This window comes from Loxodonta africana, chromosome 5, assembly GCF_030014295.1.
Source record: "Loxodonta africana isolate mLoxAfr1 chromosome 5, mLoxAfr1.hap2, whole genome shotgun sequence".
Classification (NCBI taxonomy): domain Eukaryota; kingdom Metazoa; phylum Chordata; class Mammalia; order Proboscidea; family Elephantidae; genus Loxodonta; species Loxodonta africana.
In genome coordinates this window covers 85,968,616-85,985,772 of record NC_087346.1, presented here as the reverse complement: position 1 = coordinate 85,985,772, position 17,157 = coordinate 85,968,616, and the positions used below count along the sequence as shown (strand labels likewise).

Below are 17,157 nucleotides of genomic sequence, written 5' to 3'. Positions count from 1 at the left end.
TCATAGTACAAGTAGGCAGGAAAGAGGGGGCAGGTTGTGATGTGTGGAGCTAACAGGGGTATGGGAAAGAGGAGAGCAATAGGAGCCAAAAACAAACAAAAAGAGTGCTAAGGGAGGTTACCATTGGAGTGGAGTGATGAGACACTGAGAAATGGAGAAAAGCAAAAAGAAAGAAAAAAATAACAAGATGACAATTTGGAAATGAAAAAAAAGAAAAACTCCCAGGAGTCCCAGATTCCCACCGGTGGGGCTGCTAAGACTGGGGAAATGGCTTCCAGACCACACAGTACAGCCTGGCTAGAGGGGACATAGGTGTCACACAGGTATTCAGGAGATAGGAAAATGAGATAAATGTAGAGAGATGAGAACTGAGAAATGAAGAAAGACAGAAAGGGAATATGAGAGAGAAAAGAAAAGAAAGAAGAAAAAAAGAAATGTCCCCAGGGATCCCACCTATGTGGCTGTGCAGATTGAGGGAGTGACTCCTAAACTTTGCAGTGCAGCCTGACTATAAGGGACCCCCAAGAGGCAAAAAGAATAAGAAAAACAAACAAAACAGAACAAAGCAAAACAAGGAAAAGAAAAAAAAGTCCCAGGGATCCCATCAGAGTGGTGTCACAGGCTGGGGGAGTGGTTCCTGTTGAGCGTGGCTTCACAGCCTTCCAAGAAGAAGCAAAGATGGCATATGGAGCCAAGTGTTCCAGAGAAAGGAGGGGGAGGTGGTAGGAGGCACAGAAGAAACCAGAAGAGAGGAAAAGAACTAAAACCATCTCAGGGGCCTGGCCTGTGTGAGCAGGGCGAATCCAAGCAGCCTAAGGCCAAAGCAATTGCCTCCCGTCCAAGAGACCGTGGCTGGCAGAAAGCAGAGGAGGCAAAAGGAGGGGTGAAGAGAGGGTTAGGAAAGCATGTAGCATTTGTTACCAGGTTTTCTGTCTCCTGCTGGGAATTTTTAAAGCTGCTCTCCTGTACTCCCTGTCCGCAGATCTCCGACGTGAGCGAGGCGAATCCAAGCAGCACAGATGCTGCACTGCTCGGCCAGCGGAGCCACCGCAGCCAACCAGGAAGCTCGGAGGTAGAGCAGGGGAGAGAGAATGAGAGGTGGGAAAGCTTGTATCGCTGGTTACCGGGTGTTCTGTCTGCTGCTGGGATTTCTGCGAAGCTGCTTTCCCAAGCTCCCCGTCAGGAGTCCAAGATGGTGGATCTGTAATGCCTTAGCTGATGGGGCCCTCTGCACGTATCTCTCCTTTCTCTCTGTCAGTTTCTTATTCCATTCAGTGCTTGGCTGAGTTCTTTATCTCTTCATCTGACACTTCAGGCTCCCGGAGTGACATTTGTCTCTGTTTTACTCAGCGTTTCAGGTCTTTGCTGTGGAGGGACGGTGTAGTGCTTCTGTCTAAGGTGCCATGTTGGCTGGAAGTCCTTCCCTCAGAATTCTAGCAAACATCAGCCCTGTGCAGTAAGGATCAGCAAGTATCCAGCCCCCGAAATGTGGATTTTAATTCAGTTCTCACATTCCCACTTTTCCATCCTTGTTGCCAGTTGCATGTGCTTGTGCTGTCTCTCTTTCTCTCTGATCCTAGCCACCCAGAGCTAGATCAAAGTCCACAAGTTAAAAGGATACTGTCCTTCAGACTGCAAAATAGGCAGATGCCAGCTGCAAGTTTAGGGAGTTCATAAGACAGCACAGCCATTTGATTTTCTGACCATAAATTAAGAGCTGGTTTACCACTTCTCTTCTGGATGTCAACTACAAGCTTGGGAGTCCACATGACACGCTTACTGTCTGACCTCCTTGCTCCCACTACTCGTTTGGGTTTGATAATTTTCTGGAATGACTCACAGAACTCAAAGAGAGTATACCATACTTACAACTACAGATTTATTATAACCAAATAGAATAAAAATGGCTAGATGTGTAGGATAAGGTCTGCAAGGGTGCCAGATGTGAAGCTCCATGTCCCATGGAATGTGCTACCCTCCCAAAATTTGTCTCTTAACAGAATTGAGACAGTTGTTAAGTTCATTTGCACAAGAAAATTACTAGACACATATGGTTTTACAGGTAAATTCCAGCAAAATTTAAGGTAATGAACCTTAAATGAAAATAAAAAAAAGGGGGAAATACTTCGATCAATCCAAAATGTCAATGCAACTTCATCAAAAAATGATAAAAGAAGAAACATATCCAAGGTCCATGATTTCTCATAAATATAAGTGCAAGTATCTTTGTCAAATAGGAGCAAAATGGAATCAATGATGATGAAGAAAACATGAAGTATTAGTATCACATTGATACTAACTCAACGGTAAAAGGAGGGCGTTATAGAAAATTTGTAAATGTCGCACACAAATTTAACGGATTAAAAGAGAAAAAAAACTTGCTAGCCCTTCATTAGGTAATTTTAAAAAATGTAGTAAAGCTTACCTTCAAGTTTTGGTAAAAAACATTTCTTAAAAATTAGAGAAGAGGGTTTCTTTAGTCTGATATGAATGATCATATATTTAACGTTTTAAATAGGAGCGAAAAATTAGAAGCATCTCCATTAAAATCAAATATAAGGTGAGAATGTCCTAGGATGCCACTTCTATTTAATATTGAACAATAAAACTAGGGAAATATATTAAACGCCTAAGGATTGGAAAGAAGGACATAAGATTGCCATTACTTTCAAATGCTGTGTCTGTATTGAAAATGAAAGCAATCGACAGCCAACAACTACTGTCAATTTCAATTTCCTACTGCTTTCAAAAGTCTCCAAAGAGGACTATTTGGGTGAACCCAAACTGATGCTAGAGAGCAAGGAAGCCCGTAGATGCAGTCGACAAAAGAGCCTTCTGGGGCTCTGAGCAAGGTTCATTCAGAAAGTGTGCAGGAAAGGGTTAACTCAGTAACCCTGGGTTTCTCAGAGACCCTTTTTCACGACTTGCTCCTAACTGGGTCTTTGCTTTGAGCCCTTTGAATGTTCTGCCTGAAAAGAATATGTTTGTATGTCTAAGGCTTTGTCCAGATAGCTTATGCTAATGATATGATTTAGGGTGAACACCTGTTTTTGTTCTGGGGGTCTGGAGTATGAGTAGCTAGATGTCAATCACATGCATAGGCACTGCATGCCTTCATGATTGAGCTCCAATAAAAACCCTGGACATCAAGGCATGGGTGAGCTTCTCTAGTTGTCAACACTTCACACAATGTTGTTACACATTGCTGCAGCAAGGAGTTAGTACTTCCCCTGCAACTCCACTAGGAGGGGACACTGTGAAGCTTGCTTCTTCTGGCTTCTCTTGAACTTCACCCCATACTCTTTTTTGCTTTGTTGGTTTTATTCTGTACCCTTTTGCTGTAATAAACTGTAGCCATATATATATGACCATTTCTGAGTTCTGTGAATTCTAGTAAATCGTCAAGCCTAAAGCTAGTCTTCAGAATCCCTGACGCAGGATAGAAAGTGGTTCTGAAGAGATCCATGGAGAATTTCTGATAGAAAATATTTGCATGTTTTGTAAAGCATTCAGGAACTGATCTGACAAAAGTCATGGAAGGTTTGTACAAAGACTTGCAAAACATTATGATGCTAATTAAGACAATAAATAAATGGAAAGATATTCATGTCAGGAAAAATTAATATTATAGAAAAGCCAATTCTTTCCAATTTGAAATAGTCAATGAAACGCCATTCAAGATTGGTACAGATCTTCTGGAAACTTTTACAGCTACCTCTAAAATATAATTGAAAGATCAAAGGACCCAAACCTGCAAAATGCTTCTTAAATAATAATAAATAAATAAATAGTATATATACACGTATATATGTATACATATGAGGTTGCGGCTAGAGTGCCAACTTCCATTTAATACTGAATTGGAGAAACAACTAGCTCAATCAGATGACTGGATTGTAGTAATTAATAGTAATTAAGGCAATGTGATATTGGTACAGGTTAAACACACTATTAAGTGGAACGGAGTAGAAAGCCACAAAGTCATGATTGTATAAAATCTTTTTGACATGTCAAATATGTGGGGAAATCTTCAATAAATGGACTTGCAAAAAGTTGCTAGACAAAGAGCTTGTTATACATATGAAAATCAATGAAATTAGTTCCTTCATAAAAATCAACCCCAGAAGAATTAAGATATGAATATCTGAAGTGTTACTTTTAATGCATTTAGTAACAAACTGTCTTCTTCTGGGCTCTTTAGAGGAGCAAAACCAGTGAAGCACGTATATATATATACATATATATATAACTATATATATATATATATATATAGTTATACATAAATTGGCAATTGTGTTTATTAACTGCATACGCAACACATAAGATTTCTTTACTAATATAGAGAGGACCCTGGGTGGTGTAAATAGTTAATGCACTTGAATGCTAACTGAAACTGCTAGCCACCCAGGCACCTCTGAAGAAAGGCCTGGAGATATACTTCCAAAAAATCAGGCACTGAAAATCCTATGGAGCACAATTGTAAGCTAACACACATGGGGTTGCCATGAGTTGGAATCTACTTCTTGGCAAATGGTTTTACTGATGCAGAAAACTGGCTTTTTAACCAGTGTAGGTAGATTTTGGAAACCCTGGTGGCGTAGTGATTAAGTGCTACAGCTGCTAACCAAAGGGTCGGCTTCGAATCTGCCAGGCACTCCTTGGAAACTCTATGGGGCAGTTCTACTCTGCCCTATAGGGTCGCTATGAGTCGGAATCGACTTGATGGCACTGGGTTTGGTTTTGGTTTGGTTAGGTAGATTTTATCTTGCTACTTCTAAAAACCCCCCATGCCGTCGAGTCGATTATGTCCTTTAAAATATTAGCATTTTAGGGTTTTTCTTTACTACAGTTCAACATGTTATTTTTCTTGTTTATTTTTCCTATACAGAACTGAAGAACAACTATTGCAATGAAAACTCTACAGAAATTCAACATGAATTATAAAACCTCCAGTGTTCAAAAACAATAATATAGCATGTAAGTCACCTGCCCCCCTTTAGTATCAGTTTACAGTTGAGTACTGATAATACTTTAAGAATGTAATTGCAAACAAAAGACAAATTGGATTTTGCAACTTTATCTTGACACTATACCTCAATTTGAAAGAAAATATTCATGGCAGCTATTTCTTGTTCAAATATGTAATATGAGGAGCATAAGGGATTAAAGTAAATCAAATACTTCATTTCTCAAAGGGTAGAATTTCTGTAACTAGATAGTTATCCTGTAATGACTAGAAGTTGGGAACTTTCTGTTTCACAGAAGCTGTTTCACACATTATGTAATCTGTTATGGCCTCCTTTAAGAAGGAAGATTCAGTAAACGCCAAGGACCATTTATTTCCTGCAGATATTCATTTACCACTTTTTTATATATATATATATATATACAGAGCTCCATGGGAGTATAATTTGCTTTGTCATTGCAGAGTTTCTGGACATTTTGGTGTAAATAATATTTAGCATAAGTATAATTCTTTATACTTCACAAAGCGTATAGTCAATTATAATGTTAACAGCCCTCCAAAAAAGTTTAGCAAAATTATTAACTTCATTTTAAAGAGGCAGAAGAATTGTGACCCAAAGAATTTCCATTATTTCCTGAGAGCACACTGCTAGCAAGTGGCATTTGAATCAAGAATCTTATGTGTTTTCTGACATCCATCACCTCTGTACTTTTTGTAATCCCCGTATTTAAGGAATATAGACTGTTATCTTATTCAGTACATGCAATAGTCAGTGTGCAAAATATATATGAACAATGGTTATTATCATAGAACATATTTGGAAATGTCTTGAGAAAGAATCACGTGAATAATATAAAAATTTAAAGAAAAGTGTGTTTTTGAGGATTGTAAAATTTGAAATAGTGAAAAAAGAAAATAGAGTTGAGTCACATTATAAGAATATAAAAACCACAGAGTATTGTTTTCAAAATTCTAATTACCATACTCTCAAGGCTACGTGGAAATTTTAATTTCCTTGCATACATTTTGGAGCCCTGGTGGCATAGTGGTTAAGAGCCTGTCTGCTAATCTAAGGTCAGCTGTTTGAATCCACCAGCTGCTCCTTGTAAACCCTATGAGGCAGTTCTACTCTGTCCTATAGGATCATTATGAGTCAGAATCGACTCAACGGCAAAGGGTTTGGTCCTGGTTTTTTGCATGTATTTTATTTAAATACATGCTAGGTTCAACATCTTCTCTCTAGATCAAATATATGAAAAAGGTTAAGAGTTTAAGTGATGGAAAATTGGAAGAACATTCCAACATGATGGAAAGAAAAGTGTTACACAAATTCTACTTATGGAAGGTAAGATTAATATCAAGTGACAGTAAGGATATTTGTCCATTAAGGCCCACAGGCCTTTGCACTAACTTGTTTTTCCCTCTACCTGACATGCTTTTCCTCCTGAGGTCATGTTGGTTCTAACCCTCACTCCTCTCAAGTCTTCACTCAATATCACCTTTTCCATTGAGATCTTGCTTGGCAACCCTGTTTAAACATGTAACCGTTCCTCCAGAACTCTCTATTCCTCTTATTTTACTACATAGCATACATCACCATCAAACATCCTATGCATTTTCAGATTTATTTATTGAATGTTTCATGAGAGTGCAAGTTTCATGAGGGTAAGGTAGATATTTTGATCTGTTTTCTTACTGCTGTGTTCCTAGTACAGAGGAAAGTGTCAGGCACCGGGAGGTGTTCAATAAATACTTTTCGAACAAATAAAGCAAGACAGAAAGAAAGAGGGAAGGAAGAAAGGAAGGAAGGAATGAAGGGAGGAATGAAGGGAAACTCAGAAGAGTAGAAAGGGAAATAATATAAACAATCAACCAGAATTGGCCTTGAAAGTTCACATTATTTTGTTTGATCCTCATACAGAATTTGTGAGGTAAGGAAATGAAGTCTTGTCAAAGGATACAAAGAAAGTAAACTGAAGGAGAGTGAGATACAGTGCCAGCCCAAGGACCCACAGAACCCTAAAGATGAAGAGATAAGAGGCACGGTACGGTAGAAGTTCAGGTTTTCTAGTGCCCACTACTATGCCTTTGAATATTTCCTGTAGAAAAAGAAAAGGGTGAAGAACAAAGAGGGGGAAGATGGTAAGGCTCATATCACCTCAACGTATTTGCCAGGGGCTGCCAATTTTTGGGTTCACACGTGCACACTCATGTGCATGATTTATTTGGGGGAGGGGGAGAGTGAGCTATCACAATGTATCCCTTTAAAGGTAATTTCATTTCTATTTAAAGATTAATTTACAAACTGAAATGCGATTATCTCTATAGGTACAAGATCATTTGTGTTAAGAGACTATAGCCTACATATTAATACAACCATTTCTTTTTTTTTACAAATTTATCAAAGGACAATGATCAAGGAATTGTACAAAAATAAAATAAGTACAATTACTTCAACTTGGTGTATGTAGTAGAATGAAAATACTTTGTTATATTAACTATAACAATAAATACCAGCTACCCTGAGTCATTAATAAGAAAAAAATTGTGGAGACTTACCTAGAACTTTGCTGTAGTATGAATTCCATTCTCCCCAGTAGGATTGAAATATATAATCTTGCAGAGGATAAGATAAGGTGTTTTTAACCCTTTCACCAAAGTTCATCTGGTCAGTGAGCTCTGATAAGGCTGCTGGTACGTAGGAGGCAGGTGCTGGAATTTTTCCACAGTGTCTTTCTACTGTTGAGGCTGGAGAGAACCTCAACGTATACATAAATGGAATTCCTAATTTCAGAGCAATGAGATCACCACAGATTGTTACTGGGTCTGCTACTAACACATCAAATCCACTTTTCTGAAGTCTTGCCATTAATTTGGAGTTGTTTAATACTCCCTCACAGATTTGTAAATTAATTCGAAAGAAGGTTTCTAGGAGTTTCCCTAGTTCTTTGTAGAAAGTCCAGAGTGTTAAAGGAGTTGGTCTGTGGTCTATCCACAGCATTATCATATGTTCAATTAAGTCATCTATATTGCTCTTCTTGTAGGAAACAGGTATCACTTCAAAATTCACGGGAGAGTCCGGATTGGAGTTGATGAATAGAGTTGCTGATGAAGCCAGTACAGTAACACTGTGATTTCTTTGAGTCAACTCTTCTAGAATTATCTTAATATTTAACCAGTGGCTACCATCCGCAGGCCAAATTAGCACATTTCCACTAAGAACTATTTCAATCATTATCAAATTATAAAGCAGTAGCTGGAAAAACTTCTTAGGCATGGTGATATTCAAGATGGAAACCATCCTACTGTAAATCTTTTAAGACGAAAAGAAACTTTGAAAGTGGACATAGGCAGATTATCATTTTTCAAATAAATATGTGTTTAATGTGATGGTTATACTCATTCATAGGTCAACTGATCTCAAGATTAAAAGAAAAACAAAATAATTCAAATTCTTAGGTGCATTAATATTTTTATCACAACAACAGAAATGAAATCTGATCTTACTTTAAAAGAAAAAGAAGTGGGCTAGTTATAACCCCAATATTTATGTACTCTGCAATAATGACCATCATTTATAAAATGTGTCTTCAGTTTAATATATCTTTCTCAACATAAAATTAACATAAACATAGCAATTCTTTTCCGCTAAAGCTACTTTGTCAAAACTTATAGTACCTTCAAGTTTGATGTCTTCACTCACCAGGCATTTTTATGTTTATTGTCTTATTCAATCTTTTTAACAATATAGTGAAACAGAAGGTATTTCCTCCATTTCATGGATAATGAAATTAATGTTGAGTTGCATACCCAAAAAATATATGGCAAAGCAGTAGAATTGGGATCATAACCACAAAACTATATGGTTTTTAAAACTTGATGCTGGATTTCTGTAGTATGAAACCTCATCTCTGTAAGTTTTAGGAACTTTGATAACTCACAAGCATCAGCATTACTATAATTTTCTTGCGGTTCATATTAGGAAGAAAAAAATAATAACAAAAATCTTCATTTATATGACTTAGATCAATTGGGCTGTACAGTGAACATTTGATAGAAGCTATTTCTCTACCCTGATAAGACAAAATGATCATTGTCTCCTATTCCTTGATACGGAATTATTTCAATCTCTCCAGTATGCCGTCTTCTGACACAAATCAAAGAGATAAAGGAACCAGGAAATTTTTATTCAGAGTTGAGTAGTGGGCTAGGTTAGGTGGACTCTGGATTTCAATAGTCTCAGAGTCACTGACTGATCTTTTACAAATTTTGTAACCCTGAGGAGTTACCTAGACTCTCTTGGCCTCAGTTTTCTCACCTGTAAAGGAGATGATGAAGATAATTTGTTACAATAACTTGTGGATTAGCAATAATATATGTAAAGCTTCTTTGCAAACTGCTTGGTTTAAAGCAAGTGTTTAGTAATGTTAGTGGCTTGGTAAATTAGCTGAATGATTGATCAGTAAATCAGCGTACTATCTACAGAATGGCTGGCAAGACACGAATTTAATGATATCAGTTGGGGTTCTTGGTGAATTCCAAACTGAACAAGAGTGACTATATAAAGATGGTATTTAGAAGTTAAAATTATTAGGGGCTGCTAGTAAAAATTGCGGATAACAAATAAAGTAGTTAAAAAGATAGAAAACAGGAATTAAGGATGGAAATTAAGAAGCAAATTTGCAGAAGTGAGAAATCTTGAGAACTGTGCATATCTCACAGCCAAAAGAATCTCAGAGGCATCCCACTGATGTCATACCTGTGGCTGTCATTTGATGTATGTGTCACTGTGGCAAAAAAGAATGCTACCAGAAGGCCGTTTGAAAGATTCTAACAATTGAGATTAATTGAAATTAAAAAAAATAGGAAGAAACAGAGGAAAAAGAGAGGGAAGCAAGAGAAAAGCTATGAAGCAAAAAAAGAAAGAAAAAGATTCTAACCAAAATTTATTATTCTCCAAGGAAAGGACTATATGTAATACTTTTAGTTTTCTTTTTTTTTTTTTTTTTTGGTCTTTTAAAATGACTACTAAAAATTTTCTTTTTCACTAAAGATAAAATCTGTGCAGATATACACACTAAAACGTGCTTCATTTCTAGCTCTTTATAATAAATTATTTACCAGTGCTTAGTTAGTATGTAGTTCATGCAAAGGACTGAATATTGTGGTCATTCTTTTTAAAGATATGCTGTTTTTCCTCTTTAATATATTAATATATTATATTTGCAAGATAGGTTATTCTTATTCTAGATGGCATTAGTCCCTAGAGATTATCTGCCTGTTTGTTTTTAATGTAGCCAAAGTGTGAGACACTGTTGGTAACAATATGCAATGTTTATGCATTACAAATATTTTTACTAACATTAAAATGCTACAGTATCCTGTCCTTAAATATGCCCATAACTTTGGTGGCTTTTTTTTTTTTTTCTTAATATGAATATAAGAATTAAAGTTACCTGCTTCAATTTTAAACAAACATGTTTGATATCTACAGAAGCATTTTCTTATTTTTTCTGTTGGAGGCTGCTCATGTAGTCCTCTGATGTTAGGGCCAGAAAGAAATCCTCAGGCAACCTGCTCAAGATAACAGAGTCACATGGCGACCTGTACCTTAAGGAATAGCAGGTTACCTAGTGATGGTACAGCCCAATTAAATGCCATTCAGTAAATTAAAGAAAAAAAAAGGTGAGAAGTGTAACAGCAGATTGTAAGGCTGTATACATTGAAAAGAAGAACCCCAGAAAGTTTAAACCTAAAATATTCTAACTACTGAATTCTCAATTGTAATTTAAAAGGAGCCTTTTTTTCCCCCTAGAACTAGGAAATACAGCATATAAACTTTGATATCAGAGAGACTTAGTTTGCGAACTAGTTTCTCAAACTAATAGTTATACAATTTTGTTTTAATACATAATTTTTGATATTTCCAAACCTCAATATCCTTATCCACAAAATCATGATAGTAGGTTTTTCTTCACAAGTTCACTGCAAGGATTAAGAAAGATTATATATGTGAAGCACGTATTACAGTGTCTAGCACATAGATGAGATCGATAAATAATAATTGCTGTTACTATTATGATATTCATGAGCTTGAACTCATGACCTGAAATGAAGTAAGTAATTTGGACAATATCCAATTCCTAGCAATTAGCAGAGATTAAAGACTCACTGTGAGGTTCTTATCGAATTCCACTGCAGAGAAGTAATCTTATAGAAAGTTGTCCTATTTATTTACTCAGGTGTGACAATTTGAGACCTGAGGGGAAAGCTTATATGGGTTGGTTGCAATGTCTTTGATTACAGCATTTAAGCAAAAGTAGTACAAGATAAATTCAAATCACAAATTGTAAAAAAGTTATTTTTTAAGTGAATTCCCTTTACCATACCCATTTATCATTCCAAATCTAAAAAAGACTTGTAGAATTGTGAATTACTCTGTTATGTCGATACATTTGCTTCTTACCTGGTCTTTTGAATAAGAGTATTCGTGTCCCTGGACATCAGAAAGAATATTCAGTTTTAGTAAAGACAAACTTAAATACTCATTCGAAGTTGGAAGAGTGTCAGTTAATTAGAAACATGATATTATTAGAATTAGAAGGTAATAACATCCTTAGAAATCTTGATTACTTTCCCATGAAAGTAATCATGTTAGGAAAGATTAGTTTTAAGACAGGGGAATAATGTGCTTTTATTACCAGCATCAACTTACAGACACAATACAACGGGATACGTGATTCAGAGACCGCTACGCCAGCTTGATGGGCAAAGGGAAATGGAGGGTAACCTTACCAGTATGAATAAGGAGCATTTTAATCCTGAGAATTATTATTCCAAGGCTGAGAACAAGTACTTGCTAAAAGCACAAATAAGGGGATAAAAATATAAACATATATTGTGATGAAGGAACCCTTCTATGGACATTTCACTATGGCAGTTACTGGGATGCTACACATATTCAGTTATGCTGCTAGTTTAGTATGTGCATGGGGAGATGAAGTGAGTTTTTACAGATCCTGACTGCTTCCCTGCTTCATAAAATTGCCGTTTCTTCTTCCTTTTTCTCCATTCTTTAGTAAGAGTCAGTTTTAACTTTATGATGTCACTTATACGTTCAGAGAACCCCCACAGGCTGATCTGTAATCCTCAGGGAGATGTTTGTTCTCTCTGGATGACAGAGCTAGTAGGTCTTCCTTCACATCCCAAGAGATAAACATTTATTTTTGAATTTTAGGGGTAACTCTTTAACCAATTCTGAGGAGATGATTTCTTTTGCAGAGCATCAGTGTTAGTTACAATTGGCTCACCCGCTTTTGGTCATACTCATCCACATATAATAACTCACACTCTCAGCCACACAGTAACCTATCATATCTATTTTATTGATATTATATTTTATAATTATTTTCAAACAGACATCTGAGAAATGAAGGCAGTGTGTCAATAGCTATCACTACAGAGAAGCCTCAATTTTTTTTCTTTTCACAATTCGTGCAACCCAGTGTTTTACACATTGTACTTTGTCATCTTTAAATAGTTTCTAATGCCATTTAGGACTTTCATTCATCAGTTGATAACCATTTCTAGGCCTCACAAGTTCTCTATAGGAGCCAGCATTACAAGCCCTGAAGCATGTGCACAACGATGTGCAATTCTTTACATATTCTTTGAATCTTGGCTTTTCTATTTTGTTAAAAATGAGCGAAAAGGCAAAAATCAATTTGTTGACTAATGATGAGTCGTTAAAGTCCCAAAACATAATACCAATCAGAAATACAGCACGTCAAAAGCAGGAAATGTTCCACCTCTATTGGATTACCAATGGGTTTAAGTCTGTGCTTGTGAGGTTTATCATGAAAGCAAATTACAATATTGAAGAAATAATTTCTAAGACTATGTACAAACTATGAATTCTAATTATGTATTGTGAAATAATTTTAGTTGTTTGAGAGTATAATCACGTTCACAAAATGCCAGTTGATGGCTTGATTTTTTTACAATTTCAGGAATACATTATGGATGAAAGCAAAAGAATGGCATGTAAGAGAAAAACAAAAAAAAAACTTAGAAAAAAGTTACTGTCAGAGGGGCGCAATTATATATATATATACACGTATATATATGTATATATATATATATACATATATATATATAGCATCCCTATATAGATAACACTTACATCTCTAGTTCTAATCCATGACACCCTCTTTGAGACCTTACCACATATATCATCTAACTACTTTGTCACCAGATATTCCCCAAAGGAGCTCATACACTCATGTCTAAATTTGAGTACATCGTTCCCACCCCAAAATCTGCTCTCATATTCACTAACTCCATTGGTTGTGCCGATTTTCTGCTTACTGAAGTAAGAAATCTTGACACTGTCTTACTCTTCCTCATCTCTCTTTCTGTTCCTTGACAATCAGCTTCTACTAATTCTACCTGATAAACAGCAAATGCTTATTGAATGCTTACTATATCCTAGATGCTATACTAAAATTCTTTCAGATATTAACTAATTCAGTTCTTTCAGCAATCCTGTTAGAAATGAGAAAAAGTGAAGTGCAGATGCAGAGACAATTACTTCTCCAGGTCACATGCTAATAAGTGGAAATTGTATATCAAGACCCTGCTCGCCTGATTGTGTTACTGATTAGGCTCATAAATATTTCTCAAACCGTACCATTTTTCTCCATCATGAGCTACTTTCCGAGTACGTACTCTTACCATACCTTTTCCTGAAGAGACATAGTAGCCTATATTCTCGCCTCCCTCCACTCCATTCCCACATCCATTAAGATGTTTTATAAAAACGCAAATGTACCAAATAATGTGTGCCTTCTATATTTGTTTGCCAACTGCTCCAACCCCTCCCCCCGAGAGATATTCTCATAAGGGTACTATGCTAATTTTCTTACAGCAACATAACAAAAAATGGCATGGGGGTGCTAATAAAAATACCTCCCGGGGTCTGGGATTGTTATTGGCAAACAAACTTAGAAGGCGTGGGTTATTTGCCTAAAATATGGCAGCCATTATAAGCCAAAAAAAACCTTGTTGCCTGTGAGTTGAATCTGACTCACAGAGACCTACAGGACGGAGGAGAACTGCCCCATAAGGTTTCCAAGGCTGTACATCTTTATAGAAACAGATTGCCACATCTTTCTCCTGTGGAGCGGGTAATGGGTTCCAACCCCTGACCTTTTGGTAGCAGCTGTGCTCTTTAACCACTGTGCCACCATGGTTCCCGTAGCCATCCTAAAAAAAAAACATTCCTTTAAATGGTTCTCAATTGCTTATTAGATAAAACACAAAGTGCTTAGTATGATATTACAAGATGCTTTGATAAATGTTTATTGAATTAATTCATTCTTGCAATCCCTGTATTTCCAGGGTTGTTTTCCGTGTCTGCCTCCCACACCCCCAACATTTGGACAGTAAGAAATATTGAATCACCAGTAAGAGCTAGCACCCCTGTGCCATTTAGAGTCTTTGTAACTTGGGGCATACTTTTCTTTCCCCACACGTAGTTTGCAGAAAAGCTCATATCCACTGTTTTGATATATCCTTGTGAATCACCTCAACTCTGAAGTTCTCCACAATACCACTCTATCCCTGTCGCATGACTCTCTCTACACTATCTCTGTTACATATTTCTATTATCTCACTTACATTTTAAATATTATCTTTTATGTCTGACTTCTCTGCTTGACCATGAAATTATTGAAGACAAGGACTTCATCTTAGCCTTTATTATAATCTCATCTAAGGACAGCCTGGTAAATAGCAGAACCTTCAGAATTAGTGAATAATGCATAATAAAATTCAAAACACATTCAATGAGGGGCAAAGCCTATTTCATATTTAGACTAGTATGTGCATAAACATCAACATGTTAAATATGGATGTTTTGATGCTAATAATCATTGGTTGTTGTTGTTGTTAGGTGCCATAGTGACTCTATGTACCACAGAACAAAACACTGCCCAGTCCTGCGCCATCCTCACAATCGTTGCTCTATTTGAACCCATAGTTGCAGATGCTGTGTCAACCTATCTTGTTGAAGGTATCCCTCTCTTTCACTGACCCACTATATATAAACACTATATCATGCTTAAGTTATACAAATAATATTCAAATTGATAAATTATCTTGACCAATGATGTTGTGCTTTCTTCTAAATCCACTTATAAATAAACATGATAAAGGCTTAATGTGTAAATGAACTGGAAAAAAATGTTTTTCTAGCATTGCTTTTTACAGAACAATGATCATTGATATATATATACATATGTATATAGAGAGAGAGCCTTGGTGACATGGTGGCTAAGAGATTGACTGCTAATCTAAACGTTGGCAGTTCAAATCCACCAGCCACTCCTTGGAAACACTATGGGGCAGTTCTACTCTGTCCTATACAGTTGCCCTAAGTTGGGATAGACTTGACACCAATGGGTTTGGTTTTGGGTTTTTTATATATATATATAAAACATGCTTAAACACACACATGTCTTATGTTAACAATGGGCTTGTAGAAAATCTTATCTTCTGGCTTTTCTCATACACAACTGTAATTTCTAAGCAATTTTTGTTTTCAATACAATATCTAAATGAGAATCTAATCCTATTTTTAAACTAAGGTATTTGTCAGTAAATCTTATCCATGAAAAAACCTTAGTTGTTATCTTCACATCCAGAAAATTAGTAAACATCACACTGTGATTCCAAAATATATTGCCTTTTATCTTTTTTCCACTAAAAAGTAATAGTACGATGTACATTGATATGTAGGACTGAAAAAGAATAGTCATAGGGAAATACAGAACTGGCACAAAGTTCTCTGTTCAGCTTCAAATAATAAAACAAAAATTGTTACATACCCAAAGCTTTACTATAGTAGGAATCCCACGATTTCCATAGAGTATCAAATATGTAGTCCTGTAGATGGTAGGAGATGAAATTTCTTATTCTGTCAGTGAAAGACATCTGGTCCGTGAGTTCTGATAAAATAGCAGGAACATAGGAAGGAGGATATGGTACCTTCCCACAATGCTTTTCCACTGTTGATGCTGGAGAAAATCTCAAGGAGAAGATAAATGGAATTCCCAGTTTCAAAGCTACTATGTCACCACAAGGAAATACTGGATCTGATACCAGGACCTCAAACTTGCTTTTATTCAGTTTTTCCATCAGCTTCTGGTTTTGTAGAACACTATCACAGATTGCCCTAGATACCATGTGGAAGTCTTTTATGATTTTGGCCATTTCCTGATAGAATGTCCAAATGGTAGAAGGAGATGGTCTATGTTCTAGCCATGTCAGAACAAAGCTTGTGATCACTTTTTGAATTCTTTCACTGTCAAAGGGCACCTTATATCTTTCAAATGTCAGAGATGTTTCAGAAGTTGGTGTGATGAAGAGTGCACCAGAGGCAACTAGGACAGTAACATTATGCTCTCTTTTAATCAGCTCATCTATAATTATCTTAATATTTAGCCAATGACTACCTTCCATTGGCCATATCAGAACATTCCCACCATGAGTGGTTCCTAGGAGACTTATCTGAAGAGACAGGAGCAGAATGATCTTGTTTAACATGATGTGGCTTGAAGTAGAAGACTCGATATGTGAAACAAATGAATTCTTCCGCCTTTAAATTAAAAAAAGGCAAAAAAATTTCTCAGTTTTGATTCAAACCATTGATATCCTTAAAAGCTTTCTCTCTACCAAATGGTATTAGTTCTAATAGCTCCATATTTTAAGGTATTTACAAGATTAGGGGTCACCTGTGTCTTCACAACCTACCACTTTAGCTTTGTTTACAATTCTTACTCTCTGATCTTTCTCTTGAGCCTGACCTCGATACTTTCTTTGCTTTTCAGATTTCATTGTACCTTGTGAAGTTGAATTCTTACCATTAAATTGTTTGAAGCTATTAAATATCTCACTGCTACACCCAGGCATCTGTCCTGAAAGCCAGGGCCAAAACTCACTCAGAATGTGGTGATGCTAATGTTAAGGGATTTTTCAACATTTCCTATATTTTATATAATGCTATTAGCAGCAATTAAATGTTATTAAAATAGTTATTGAAAGAGATGAAATTATCACAATAATATGTATTAAAAAATGAAGTGCAAACGAATATAGGAAGTGTAAATTTATTACTACTTTAAGATATGTTG

At 36.2% G+C, this 17,157-nt stretch overlaps 1 protein-coding gene across 4 annotated transcripts in view; it reads right to left on the bottom strand.

The window, feature by feature from the left end:
* Positions 1 to 16,928, bottom strand: part of LOC100669866 (UDP-glucuronosyltransferase 2A2) — a 103,675-nt gene extending 86,747 nt beyond the window's left edge. For 2 of the 4 annotated variants that reach the window (XM_064285737.1, XM_064285739.1), the window contains exon 1: positions 15,853 to 16,928. In XM_064285737.1, the coding sequence (XP_064141807.1) occupies positions 15,853 to 16,570 (718 nt within the window). In that variant the 5' untranslated portion in view covers positions 16,571 to 16,928. Of the gene's footprint in view, positions 1 to 7,525; positions 8,378 to 15,852 lie in introns of those variants that run through there. The other 2 variants (XM_064285735.1, XM_064285738.1) reach the window with 1 other exon arrangement.
* Positions 16,929 to 17,157: the final 229 nt, after the last annotated feature.